The 15,623-nt window shown below is 33.2% G+C and overlaps 1 protein-coding gene across 1 annotated transcript; it reads left to right on the top strand.

The window, feature by feature from the left end:
• The first annotated feature begins 11,858 nt into the window (after positions 1–11,858).
• On the top strand, positions 11,859–13,204 carry LOC120214114. Its single transcript, XM_039212087.1, has 3 exons — positions 11,859–12,069; positions 12,198–12,353; positions 12,435–13,204. The coding sequence occupies exons 1-3, from the start codon at positions 11,859–11,861 to the stop codon at positions 13,202–13,204; spliced, it is 1,137 nt and encodes a 378-aa protein (XP_039068018.1).
• Positions 13,205–15,623: the final 2,419 nt, after the last annotated feature.

The raw sequence follows: 15,623 nt of genomic DNA, 5'->3' as shown, positions 1-15,623 counted from the left end.
AGAAATTTATTTTTATGTTAGTATTTTTTTAAATAGTTATTATATTTTATATTAATATATTTATGTAAATATTATTTTTTATTAAAATAATATTTATATAATTATTATTTATTTAGAATTATTAATTTTTTTGTGCTAATTATATTGTTTTGTCTATAATTATAATGGAAAACGAAATGCTGTTGCGATTGGATATTGATCATATCTCCAGACATTTTAGCGATATGGTAATATTTTTTATAATTAATGTTAATATTTAAATTTATTTTTATTTTAAAGTTATTATGAATTTATATTATTTTTATTTTTTATAATGTATATTATTTAGGATATTGATCGTATTTTAGAGACTTTTATTAAAAATTCACGTATACCGACACGGAACGTATTTTGCCATATTTGGCTTCTGCCGGGTTCGGGTATATTGCAACAATTATTGGCGGTTACAAATTGAACTGTCCTAATTTCTGCACTGATTGAGAGGTGGAGGCCCGAGACACACATTTTTCACCTTCCATGTGGAGAGGCCACAATTACATTGAGGATGTCTCTATGCATCTGGGGCTTCCCGTCGACGGAAATATGATGTGTGGTATGACGGATGGTGATTGGCAGTCAATGTGCATTTATTATCTTGGAGCTGCTCCGCCAGAGTTTAATGGAGGTAGAATAGCTTTATCTTGGTTGAAATCTAATTTTGAGGTTTTAAATGAAAATGCTTCAGAGGATCAAGCAAAGGCATGTGCTCGGGCATATATTCTACGAATAATTGGAGGAATATTGATGCCCGACAAATCTCGCAACCAGGTGCATTGTATGTGGTTGCGGCATCTAATCGATTTTGATGAAGCTGGAAGATATAGTTGGGGCACTGCAGTTTTGGCATTTCTCTTTAGAGAAATGTGTCGGGCGACAAATTATAAGAAAACTGCTATCGGTGGATGTCTCCTGCTTCTACAATCATGGGCGTGGTTCCGCATGCCTTTCTTATGCCCGATCGTGAATGAACCATACGTATTCCCCTTATTATTGAGGTAATTTTCGAACTAAATTTTGATTTAAATATTTTCAATTAAATAGGGTGGTATTTAGTTTATATTATATTTCATAGGTGGTCGATGAAAAGAAAGGACCATAAAAGTATACCTACTGGGTTCGAGGATATTCGTTTACTTATTTATACGAAAGCTGGGTCTGAGGTATGTTTTTAAATTTGTTTAATTATTAATATTTTAATTTAAAATGCTAGATATAATTAGAATATTTTATTTATTTGAATTGTATATTTATATTTCAGTTTCAGTGGAGACCTTATGCGAGCGATGAAGTGAAGGCTTGCATCCCACCCCACCTTAGTGGGTCATTAGAGGTATGGATATTGGTTAAACCTCTTATATGTTATGCTATTATTGAGTGTCATCCAGTTGATCGCGTGCTCCGTCAGTATGGTTGTACGCAATATATTCCTGGAGCACCTAGGAATTTAGACGACGTGCATAACATAGATAGACGAGGAAAGAAAGATGTTAACTGGGTGGTGAGACACAAGATTGGATTGCGCTTTGGGAGAATCGATATAAACTGTTAGCCCCTCGACAATATTACGCTGAAACTGGTCATATGGTTACAGATAACTATATGGACTGGTTTAATGAAAATGGTAAGCCGTTTCTACTTTCGACGGAAGCACGAGGGGTTAACATTCCTAGGCGCCGAGAAAGACGTCAACCGTCTCAATATCATCGTCCCCCGACGCGTGGACGGAGAGAAGGCGCTACCGGTTCTGCATCAATCCCACCATAACATCCTTATCCGTCGATGCCGCAAGGGTACATGCCCAGCCCTCACTTCATATGCCAAGCCCACCAGTTCATATGCCATCTCCGCAGGGTTACATTCCGAGCCCGCAGGGTTACATTCCTAGCCCGCCAGGTTACATTCCTAGCCCGCCATGTTACATTTCGAGCCCGCAGGGTTACATTCCTAGCCCGCCAGGTTACATGCCTAGCCCGCAGGGTTTTATACCATATGGAGGTGCATATACGACTATGTTTAATGATCCAGCATATGGTTCATATGCATCTTATTTGGCTGGTGGTGCTTCTCCGCAGAAACCTAAATCTCCATCTGGATCACAGACATCGATGCCAATGTTTCCACAGTTTTCACAGTTCCCGGGGAGCGGTGAGATTGTTACTAGCACTCCTTCAGGGTCGTTATCTTATACAGGCTCTTCAGCCCCTTCAACGTCATCTACACCAAATGAAGAAAATGCTGCTGATGATGATAGTGAAGATGAGGAGACTGAAGAACAAGTTCCACGAAGAAATCCTCCACAAATAGACAACCACCGCCATGTAGAACTCATTCGAGAAGACGACATCGGTGATCCAGTTGTATTTTAATGTTATTTAAATAGTTATATTTCAGAATTTTATGTAATTTGGTTATGTTATTTAAATGTTTCATGGTTGTTACAACATATTTTTAATGTTATTTTTTATTCACAATTAACATTAAATGTTTGATAAATGTTTTTAAAATACAAATTATATTATTCGAAATTTAAAATAAAATAAAAAAAATATTATTTGAAATTTAAATTTAAAATATAAATTATAGTATTCAAAATTTAACATTAAATTTCAACTTAATATTCCAATTGTATTCGAAATTAAAAGTTATATTCCAATTATAGTTCACAATACTTAAAGTGAAATTAAATTTATCCATACATATGCTTTTATCATTAACATATATATTAAAACGTATACATTAAAATCAACTTATCACTTCACATTTATTCGTAAAAACATCTCGATGCTCATTCCATACAATTTCAATGTCACAATCAACTTATCACTTCACATTTATTCAATTTATCCATAACATTTTATCTAATTTATTCAAACTTCACATAACGTTTTAATTTAAGTTATGAACTTAAATTAATCTATATGTATAATTTATTCTTAACTTGCTGAACTTTCAAAAGAAGTTAAATTTGGTTATAATTTACATGATTTCACAATCCATCTAGTGTCCCCGAGGGACATGAGTGACATAATAGGGCAATGATAACATATTCTCTGACAAAATAATGGAAGGCGCGCCCCCGGGAACTCGCCTTCAAGTCCCCTGAGAATAATAGGTACTGATATGAATAGTGTCCCCGAGGGACATGAGTGACATAATAGGGAAATGATAACATATTCTCTGACAAAATAATAGAAGGCGCGCCCCCGGGAACGCGCCTTCAAGTCCCCTAAGAAATAATATGAATAGTGTCCCCGAGGGACATGAGTGACATAATAGGGCAATGATAACATATTCTCTGACAAAATAATGGAAGACGCGCCCCCGGGAATGCGCCTTCAAGTCCCCTGAGAAATAATAGGTACTGATATGAATAGTGTCCCCGAGGGACATGAGTGACATAATAGGGCAATGATAACATATTCTCTGACAAAATAATGGAAGGCGCGCCCCCGGGAACGCGCCTTCATGTGAATAGTACTCCGATTATAGACACTATTATATGCAACGTATTATAAACTTTCAAAACAAACTTCAGTTCACAAGCTTTCAAATTCTCAAATTCCCAAACTCTAAATTCTCAAATTCTCTGAAAATGAGTTGTCTTTCTGCTATTGTTTTGTACGATGGAGAAATTAAGGAAGCTGAAGAGGGGGTTGTTTTTGAGTCAGATCATTATATCCCCTTAACCTTGAAGAGAAACATCACAATTGAGGAGTTAATCACAAAATTTTTGTTAAAGATTCGTGTAGCAGGCCAGAGAAGACTATCTTCACTTCAGTAGAGATTTCCTACTGAACTTTTTCCGCTCACGTATACATCATTTAAGCTTTCAAACGATGATGATGTTTCTATGATGGTTGATGCTCATATAGGGAGTTCACAATCTCTTATTGAAATGTATGCCACTTTTATTGAGGTTCGTGCAACTCGTGGTCTCTCATATTCCTCTCACTTTGGCATTGCATATCAAGCTGATCAAGTTGATAGCCCGACACAACTGATCTGTAATGATTTCACATCATTAATGGCGGATCCAACGCCAGATACCATGCCATCAAGTTCAATAGGAAGGCATTCATCTGCAACTGCTTATGATCTCAACCCACGTGGCTTCACCAATAATCCATATGGCAACATCTCTTCTACTTCAAGGGGCAGACATTCATCTGCCAATGTTTTCACTTACATATGGAAATGCCAACGAGACGGCAGTCTATTCACATCCCACATGATACAATGGCCTCAAGTTCAAGGCGCAAGCGGGAACTTATTTGACCTCAACATTGGATTATCGGAGGAACCCTCATCTCCACCAGAAGAACCTCTTCGGGAGCCAGGTGCAGATGGTGCTGAAACGGATTATTCGTTGAACCTGACTCACCACAGTTTAACGTACATTCTGATGATGACGTTCCGATAAATACAACACCAGTTGAACTTCCTGCACATATGTATGAGGCTGATTATGATGCAATGTATGAGCCTGAATTTCCAGATCTTCTGATGTTGGCAACTATGAACTTCAATCATTAGTCAATGACGGTAATTTACATATTGGAATGGAGTTCGCATCGAAGGAGGAAGCAATGATGGCAATAAAGAGTTACAATATTCGTAACTCAGTTAAGTCCCGAGTTGATAGATCTAACACGAAGAAATATGTCTGCTACTGCGTCCAACGTGACAACGGATGTCAATGGATGGTTCGTGTATCAAAGAAGAAGAGGAAGAACAACTTATGGGAACTAACCAGATACAACGGTCCTCATACATGTTGTGCAACATGTATAAACCAGGATCATCCCAACTTGGACTGCAACATTATTTGCCAAACAATCATTCCCATTGTGAAGCAAAGCTCTCATATAGTTGTTGCAGTGTTGATTTCTGCTATACAGTCACAATATGGGTACACTGTCTCATATAAAAAAGCGTGGTTGGCAAAACAGAATGCCATTTGCAAACTTCATGGCGAATGAGATTCCTCTTACAATGAGCTGCCCAGTTGGTTTCATGTTGTGCAAAGACTTAATCCGGGACAATTGTTGAGTTCGAAACTCAACATCATTACGTGAATGATCGAATGGTTCACGATCACTGTCAATTTTACCGTGTCTTTTGGACTTACCCTCAGTGTATTAATGCAGTCAAGTACTGTAAACCAGTTGTCCAAATTGATGGTACTTTCTTGTATGGGAAATACAAGCAAGTTTTATTATTGGTTGTGGTCCAAGATGGAAACTGCAATATTCTTCCTGTTGCGTTTGCCCTCGTTCAAGGAGAAGACACTGAGTCTTGTGCTTTTTTCCTTAAAAATTTACGTTTAAATGTTGTCACCAGGGAACGAGTATACATTATTTCATACCGAGGAGCCGGGATAAAAGCAACAATGGACTCTTTGGGTATAATGTATAGACCTCCACATGTTCAACATCGTTATTATGTCCGTCATATTGCTGTAAACTATTACGGAAAATACAAGAAGAACGATGAACGTCAGTTAGTCGTGCGGATGGGTATGTTACTTTTTCCCAATTTTTCTATCAATTTCTTATTACTTATTTATACTTCATATTAACTATTACATATTCCTAATGGCTTAGGTTACGAACTCTTACCTCAAAGGTTTGAGTCGATGCTACAAGAGCTGTTTGGAAAAAAATAAGAAGGGGTACGAGTACATTATGGACATCAGCAAAGAAATGTGGACAAATGCATATGACGGGGGGTATCGCTATGGTCATATGACAACAAACTTGGCTGAAGCAATAAATTCAACCTTAAAGGGGGCGCGTCATTTACCAGTCACGGCGTTGGTTAAAACTACTTATTTTCGTTTGGGTCAACTCTTTGCAAAGCTCGGTGGACAAGCTCTTACTTGGATGCAAAACGGCCATATTTACTACCCAAGACTAGTAGTTGATTTACAGAAAAAAGTGGCTGCATCAAATGGGATGTTAGTTACAAATTTTTCTCGCACCCGTGAATTGTTTCGTGTAACCGAAATGCCACGTCCGCTGCAAGGGATTGGAGCTAACTCTTTCAGAGTTAATCTGCAAGAGAGGTGATGCGATTGTGGTTTCTTTCAAGCACTCAAATATCCATGCTCTCATGTCATTGCAACTTGCTCACATTCGCATTTGGACTACAAAAATTATGTTGATCCCGTATACCAACTTTCACAAGTATTCAAGGTATATGAATTTGAGTTTCCGCCCATAGGAAACGAAAGAGACCCAAATGAGATTCAAACTTGGCTTACAATTGTACCAGATCCATTGCTATTGAGGGACTCAGGTCGTCCAAAATCTACTAGAATACATTGTGATATGGATATTCGGGAGAAGTCAACAGAACAAAAACGATGTGGGCATTGTAGAAACATCGGACACAATAGAAAAAAATGTCCAAAACTCTGTTATCATCATATAACCGTTAACTCTTATGTAATTAATATTGTATTTAAATGAATGTTTTTGTTTCTAATAATTTAATGTTATTGCATTTATATAATTTGTCAATGTATGTACACCTAAATAATTTTTTTAACTTTTAAATACATAAATATTTTCAATATATTTATTTAATATAATAATTAATATTATTAGTTATAATTTTTTTTAAATATAATAATAATTTCACCTTCTAAGTAGAGAAAAATGTTAAATTAAACAAATTAAAAGTTATTAAAAAATTTATGTATACGATGACACATTTCATGTTCTGATTGGAGGATTAAATTTATTAAATTAAATTTTCAATAAGACTAATTTCATAAAATATGTAAGTCTTGAAGATTAAATATGTAATTATACTAATATATTAACTTATGCATCAATATTTTCGTTAAATATTGATAAGAGTTGACTAGATTGATAACATTTAAATAATTAACTGATAAAATTAATAGATCGATAATCAAAATCAAAAATAATAATATAACTATATGTGTAATATTATAATTTCATACATTTTTCCTATAACTACAATAAAATCAAAACTGGTTTTCATATATTGTTTTATCATATTAATGTAGATAATTTACTCTACCTTTAACACACATTAACAAAATACATTTGATAATTCTTACATTATAATCGAAACACTTTACATAATATATTACTAATTTATAATAATAATAAAAATAAAATATTTATTATTAAACAAAATATCAGCGTGGCAGTCGAGTCAGTGAAGGCGCGTCCCTGGGGATGCGCCATCCACACGTGGCATCTAACTCAACGAAAACACGGGTAAAGTGCGTCCTCGGGGACGCGCCTTTCGCCAGCTTAACCGAAAATGTACCACTTCGAGAAATATATATCAATCGATGCTAAAAAGATAAATATTCGATAAATATATGTCAGTTTGGTCAAATCGTCAGTAGTATATAGGTTTGGGAAGTGTATTACCAGTAAATTTTAGGGATAAGAACACCTTAGACTATGTCGTTTTGCGGGGGCAATTGGAGAGTTGTAGTGTCCAAGAGGTAATATTATTGAGAAAGGTGCCACTGTTTAACGTGGATAAGCATAAAATGGCGACCATACGAAGCTTCCAACTCTGGACAATTGACTCAAAGCTTTATCTATTATTTATATACATTAAAATAAAATAAATTATGTTAATGATTATTTTCTTTAAAATTGTTATAGTATATAAAATAATCAAAATCAATTAAAAATTAAAAAATATATAAAAATAATTACTACTATTGAATGTGAAAATTAGATATTAATAATAATACTATAAAAACGTAAATAACAATGATAATATGTTAACAAATTAAATTTATCATAATTCAATTAAGATGTATCTTTGATAGTTATGAATACCTTTACCCATTACATATGAGAAGAGGGTTTTGTTGTTGTTGTTGTTTGATAATTATGAATAATTATCAATAAAAGAAAATCCTTATTTAAAATATGATAAATTAACAAGATAATTAAATAAAGACTAACTAAAGAGACGATGTTAGACTTGATCATAAAAAGTATGTATTATAAAATAAATAAAATTATTATTTTTTTGTTTTCTTAAAAATAATTAAATAAAATTAAACAATTTAATTTAAAATGTAAAATAAAGTAATAATGAATTTTATTATAAAATAAAAATAATGGTTGACACTATATTTAAAATTGATATTTCATCAACATTATATATATAGGCTCTTATTGAAATATATTAATTAGTATATGGCATTAAGTGAGATTATATAAGTAAATGGATAAATAGGTAGGTAAAACACTTTCTATGGTATAAGTCATGGTTCCATTTAATAATGTGGAATAATTTTATGCTATTTCAGTCATATGGGTGTGTTCTTGACGTGTTTATTGCCCAAAATAGTGCAAAAAAAGGGAGAAGAAAACTACGTTCTTTTTCGTCAGATTTAGTAGCATGGATGAAGCTAAAAACGCAGTCGCAAAGGATAATGGAAGAAGAATGGACGGATTTTATGTTAAAGCGTTCCTCGCTAGGCGTAACATGAGTATACCACCGAAGGCGATGAACAATCAAGAATCTCAAAAGTCATTTAAACCGACATGGAGAGACAGTAGGTCTTTCAGGAAGGTTGGCATTGCTAAGCCCAAGGTTACCCAAGTAGTGCCCCACCCAGCCTCAAACAATACCAGTTCGGAAGGAATAAACGTGGAAAGAAATAGTATGATAGAGGTGGTTGTTATAATGGAGCCTGGTAAGTGACTCAAAATCTTCTAAAATTGAATTAGAAAAATTCGTAATTTTCTGATCACCGAAGACCATCGCACGCGCCCCACGTACCATCCCCTGTGTATGAGCTTCGTCTGCCGCCTGGAGAATCTGTTGATCAGTTGGATCGGTCTGAATCTATTGGACTGGTCTGAATTGTTGAGCTGAGCTACTGAGTCGAGATACCATTGACTATTGACCGTTGATTGCCGTCAATCACCGTTGACCAACATTGATTTCCGTCAATCACCGTTGACCAACATTGATTTTGACTGTTGACTAACGTTGACTTTTTTCAAGACCACCTATCTTGATGTTTTTTGTCGTCATGAGTTCGTTTTTACGATCCGTTTTGCAAAATTCAAACCTAGTAAGTTGTATTTTGACATTTTTTTTTATGATTTGATCTATTTTCCACGTTTAAGTTCTATTTCTAATTAAATTCTTTTTGACATGTATCTGAGATGTTGTGAGACGTCTAATCTGAGTTCAAGAGTAATAGAGTGGTGTTAAATGATGACTAATGTAGCACAAAAATTGAGGTAATACTTTACTACCATATGTATGCTTTATGGTACATATTGATAATTGGTGATTGCATGATTGAATATGAGTTATGGTGGATTATTTTAAACCTGATCTGATTTCGATATAATATTAGTAAATTGATTAAGACTTGAATGACCCGTAGAAGGAACTAGAGGACCAATAATAATTTAAGTTGAGTAAAGTTAACCTCTAAACCATAGATTTTGATTTTTCCTGTTAAGAGTTTTAATACTGTAAATATTTGGATAAAAATGACAAAAATACCCTTGAGGTTTAAAAATTACTTGGATTGCCTCTAATGGTGGAATTAACGTATGAATTAAGACTTGTCCGTATTTTTTTGGAGCATATTACCCCTCAACGTTTCAGTTTGGGTCAAAATACTCTCTCATTGGATGAAAAATGTTAGTCAACTAACGTCAATGCATGGAGATGACATGACAAGCTTACATAACATCACACACTAACATAACAGTGTCACACACGCAAAAGTGATGATGTGGTAAAAACCACATCAACAAAAACTATTTTTAAAAAGTAATTATATATAATTTTTTAATAATTGTCAACTAATACAATGATGACACATTTCATCATGTAATTATGTTAAATATGAAATTGTAAAATTTACAATTTGATAGGTATTGAACCCAAGTTTCCAAGATTAAAGTGTCTACATGTTACCACCAGGCCAAGTTAGGGTATCAAATAGCATTCCGAAAATGCTATAGCGGCTGCGATATTGTGGTCGCGTCACCGTCTGAAACTGCTATTTGTGGTTTTTGCTGTGGGTCACGAATTCACACCGATCGTGGTGGATTGCATCCGAAATTTAACAGAAACAGACGATTGTGCCATAACGAGACACAATCACCGTGATTCCAAGACAAATACAAAAATCAAAATGCACTGGAATCATCGACTCATTGTATAGAAAACAAAAAAGAAAATGAAGGGAATATATTCCCTGCAACTTGTGAGCCCACAAGTATAATGAAAAGTGAACTGAAAACTGAAAAGAAAGAAAAATTACTTACAAGTTACAATCAGGGTAGGGAGTGGGACAAAACAAAATAGGTTATTTAATCAACCGTGAACTCATATACCCACACAATACACATCTTACCAAAAACCAATCGAGAAGGGGAAGAGCCGGAAAAACAAAGCCTAGTCAGTAGGAAGTCTTCTGTCCGTCGAGCTTCGCCGCCGATGAAGGAATAGATTAAGGCATCAAGCTTCCCACTTCCATTTAAGAAGGTAATTTTTTTTACTACTTAGCTTAGGAAGATTGAAGATGAAATCTTCACTAGGGGATTTGAGGTTTCGATTTTGAACATGCAAGAGTGAAATAGGTGGGGTGAAAACTGAAAAAATTTTAACTGGCGAATGGGAATGGGAAGAAACGAAGAAGATGACTTTGAGAGAAGTGGGAATTGGGAGTGAGAATAGCTGAGAAACTTCTTGAGACATCTCTTGGAAGTTGGATAATGGATATTTGATTTTTTTTCTTGATAATAACGATAATGTGCAATTTTTTTACACATTTGATTAGACATGAATCATCCAAATATCTAATAAAAAATGGACCCTTAAAAAATTTACAAAGAGCCAACCAGCCCGTCCCCAACCCAAAAATTAAAATACCCAACGCCACAATCACTAGCCAGTCAGCCTGTAAATTGAAATGGCCAACGCCTAACCACTACCCAATCGACCTTAAAATTGGAATGTCTTAATGCTTGCAGATTGAATAATTGAATCCAGTGAGTTCTTTCTTCTTCCTTTTTAACCTTTTAAATTATTTATTTTTTTAAGCTTTGAAATGACATATTAAGAATTTTTTTATTTTGTTCAAGCATATTTTGATAAATATATATAATATAGATATATAATAAATTGTATAAAATCACAAAATATTATATTTAAAATTATTTTTTGTTAAATTAAAGTTTATATTTAGATTTAGGTATTCGATCCGAAAATTTGAATATTCAGCTTTTTCATATTGAATACGAATCAAGGTTTTAATAATCCAAATTTGAGAACTATATTATAAAAATCCAAATATATTAAAGAATTCATCATAATTTTTACATGTTCACTTGATCATGCGTGCACTCTACTACCGTGTTACTACTGCCTGTGAACTGGAGCCACAGTAAATAATTTATTATTTCTCCTTTTCTCATTGATTATCTGACAAATTGGATGCCACAATAATTTTTACTTTACTTTTGTAAGCAAAAATTCTCTGCCACACTTAAAATATTTTATTTCTATTTTTATTATATAGTTTTGAAATTAAATGAAACAGCTAACTACATTCAATGAGTGTGAGTTATATTTAAAAAAGGAAAATAGGTAAATTATTTTATGCACCACAGATGAAAATTTGTTTTACAAGCTAGGTTCTAAACCTTCTAAATTTCTAATATTGTCATATATTTTATTTAATTTCAGTTTAACTTATATTTTTGTTTACAAGCTAAGAAAATTATATTTTTGTTTAACTTTATGTATATATTAATTTCAGTTTTTATTGAAAGTGAAGCATGCCACCACGTATTGACAAGTTCCCGACCGAAGGATTAGAAGGTGTAATGAGTAGAGATATAGGTTGGCACTTTGGAGATCCAGTTCCAAATACGAAAGGAAATGTTGTATGTAAACTTTGTGGAAAAGTTGTGAAAGGAGGAATAACACGGTTTAAAGAGCACATTGCTCATAAAATCGGTGAAGTCGCACCATGTCCTAATGTCACTGGTATGTGAATATATGATAAGGATACTTTATAATTTCTTTAGAAAAAAGATACTTTATAATTATTTTTAAATATTAATAATAAATATTATACATTATTAATAGTGTGAATTATATTTATTTGATTACAGGTATCATTAGAGAAAGCATGATGAAATTACTTAAAGAAGCCAAGGAAAAGAAAATGGACAAAAAAATGAGAACATATGAATTTTTATCACAATTAAGGGAAGAAGAGGATGAATTAGTATATGATGTTTCTGCTATGAGACAAGCCACTCAAGAAAGTATCCAATCACAACACGAATGGAATAGAAGAGAAGAATTCAGAAGAAGTACGAGTGGTTGGGATAACATTTATTAAGAAGGGCGATCTTCTTCTCTTGGATCACGTGGAAGATATCGTGAAGAAAGATCTGAATTTAGTTTAAGGGGAGCTATACCTGAATTGGTTAAGAGCAAAAAATCAAGACAACCAAAGGTTAGTGAGTCTATTTTAAAGACATTGCGTAAAAAGATGGGTGAAGCGGTCTCAAAATTTATAATATACGATCGCCTTCCTTTTCAATTAGCAAGCTCGTCTTGGTTGTATAACTTAATTCAAGTATCAATGGAAGTTGGAAAAGGTGTAAAGCTCCCAACACCTTATGAGATTTCATATGTGTATTTGACATCGGAGTATGAACAAGTTCGTGAATGGGTAAATGAACTGAAGACGCATTGGAAACCACTAGGTACAACTCTGATGTGTGATGGTTGGACCAATAGTTTAAATCAAATGCATATCATCAACTTCCTTGTTTATTGTAGTAAAGGAACTGTATTTTGGAAATCTGTGGATGTCTCGAGCGTTCGTAGTAGAGATGATGAATTCTACTATAATTTGTTAGACAAAGTTGTTGAAGAAATTGGGGAAGAATACATTATCCAAATAGTGACCGACAATGAGGCAGCAATGAAAGCCGCTGGGAAAAGATTAATGTTGAAAAGAAACCATCTTTATTGGACCTCATGTGCAGCTCACTGCTTAGATTTATGTCTTAAGGATATTGGAAAAAAGTCTAGTGTAGCAAAAGTGTTAGAGGAAGCGAAGAAAGTGTTAGATTTATGCCTCATTTCATACAACTTGAGGAGATAACAAGGCAAAAACAAGGTTTGAGAGAGATGTTTAAGTCAAAGATCAATATTTTATAATTAGTTAATACAATTACTAATTACTCTAATATAACAATATTTAATGATTTTATTAGTTCCAATTTTTAAATAAGTTAAATTATGCTATTGATTTTTTCTTATTAAGATATAGGAATTCAAAGAATCAAAATGGGGACAACAAATTCACAGGGACAATCTTCATATTTTCAACCTCCACATTATTTTATCCACCATTTTCTAATTATGGTCTACCATATCAGCCTCAAATGTACCCTCCGCCACCAATATATCACCCACCTCCACCCTCAAATGTACCCTCCGCCACCAATATATCACCCACCTCCACCTCACATGTATCCTCCTCCTCGAGTATATCCTTCATCTCAATTATTTGAAAATCAAGGTGAAAATGTTACATTTTTTTGATATATTTTTGGACAAAGACCACAGAGATCAAGTGGAAATCACTCACAAAGTGAAGGTGAAGGTGAATGATCTGATCTTCCTCGTTATTCCACTAATTGGTGAAACTGCTACCACCCCATTTCTAAGGTATGTTTGGCCTACCAAAAGAATCTATGTTTCTATGACATTTAATTAGTTAGCATTTTTTTGGATTTTAATTTACATTGTTTGATTGGTTTTATATTAAAAGAGAGACATCCATAATGAATATTGTTGAACATCTTGACATAGTTGGTTGCTTGCACGAGGTATGTGTTGTTTTAAGTATTGTATATCTTAACATAGTTATGTTACATGAGGTATGTGTTGTTTTAATTATTGTACATCGTACTTTTATACTCTTGCTTTAATGAAGTTTATTTTCTTACTTTAATTATCGCATGAGATATGTGTTGTTCTTTTTGCTTACATTTGAGATATATATATACATTATTCTTGAGTTGTGAAGGATAACTCTTTGATAAAATGGTAAATAACTTCTTATCTCATAGTTATAACAAAACTTATTTTTATCCATTTTAATTTATTATATTTTTCCTATGTTGATAGTATTATTTCTTTTAAATAATAATTATTCACAATGTCATCGTTAATTAATTATCTTATCCTATCATCGGATTTTTAAAGTCTTCTATTTGGTTAAACTATATTATATATTTATTAATTTCGCTTAGAAAACATTTTAAAAATCTTTAAAAATGATTATTTATAATTATAATTATTTTTATTATGTTTTAAGATAAGTTGTACAAAATTAAAAAAAATTCACGACCGCGACACTCACAGTGAACGCAATGGCATCCGTTATTTCCACAACCGTGATAAACGCGACCACGAACGCTATTTAAAACCCTGGGCCAAGCCTATAACTTGGTTTTCTCTTGTAAGATTTAAAATTTATCCTATGTATTGACTCTTACATATTTCATTAAACAATTTCTTCTTTATTATAATTTTCAACACAAACAAAACAACAAACAAATGGTGAGTCAAATTATACCTTCGGAAAAAACGAGTTAAGAAACAAATGGGGAAAACAAGAACATTGTGTATTGAGTTTCAACAAAGCTGGATACGAATGAATGGGTGATGGAGGTGTTGGGAAAATGATTGTCAATGTTATTCAGGGACAAGATGATTGAGGTGCTCAGAATTACGAAGAGTTGTACGTACAAGAATCCATCCAACGTCCACCCATAATCAATGGGAAATTGGGAGGAGTACATGTTTGATAATGAAGTTAAAAGAAATTACATGTGAAGAGAGGATGAAGAATGTGTTTGATGAAATGTATGAAAGACAAAACATATATGTTAAATACTTTTTCTTGTAAAAATAACCCAAAAGCAATATTTAACTTGATGGTTGAGCATTGGGATTTCATGCATGATGATACATGTTCAAGTATCCATAAAAGCATATTTTGCTTGCTTTAAATTTAAACCAATGAAGTGATGACATGTGTCATCATTTCATTGGACAAAAAATGTTAAATAAAAATATGTAAAATTAATTTAAAAATTGATGACATGTCATTTTTGCCACATCAACATTTTGTATATGTGACACTGTCATATCATGTCATCTCAAGATGTTGACCATTAGTTGACTAACAGTTTCTATCCACATATGGGTTTTTTTGCCCCAAAATGAAATGTTGGGAGCTAAAATGTTTCAAAAAAAGAATAAGGGTAAAAATGAAAATGTTGTCAAATGTTAGGGGTATTTTCTTAAATTACTCCTAATTTTTAAGTTGAGTAAAGTTAACCTCTAAACCATAAATTCTAATTTATCCTATTAAGAGTTTTAATACCGTAAATATTTGGGTAAAAATGAAAAAAATACCCTTAAGGTTTGAAAATGACATGGATTGCCTTTAATGGTGGAATTAACCTAAGAATTCAGATTTTGGTCCAATAGGACTACCAATTTACTTG

The sequence above is a fragment of the Hibiscus syriacus genome, unplaced genomic scaffold, assembly GCF_006381635.1.
Source record: "Hibiscus syriacus cultivar Baekdansim isolate YM2019G1 unplaced genomic scaffold, ASM638163v2 tig00110053_pilon, whole genome shotgun sequence".
Taxonomy (NCBI): domain Eukaryota; kingdom Viridiplantae; phylum Streptophyta; class Magnoliopsida; order Malvales; family Malvaceae; genus Hibiscus; species Hibiscus syriacus.
This window is presented reverse-complemented; position numbering and strand designations above follow the sequence as displayed.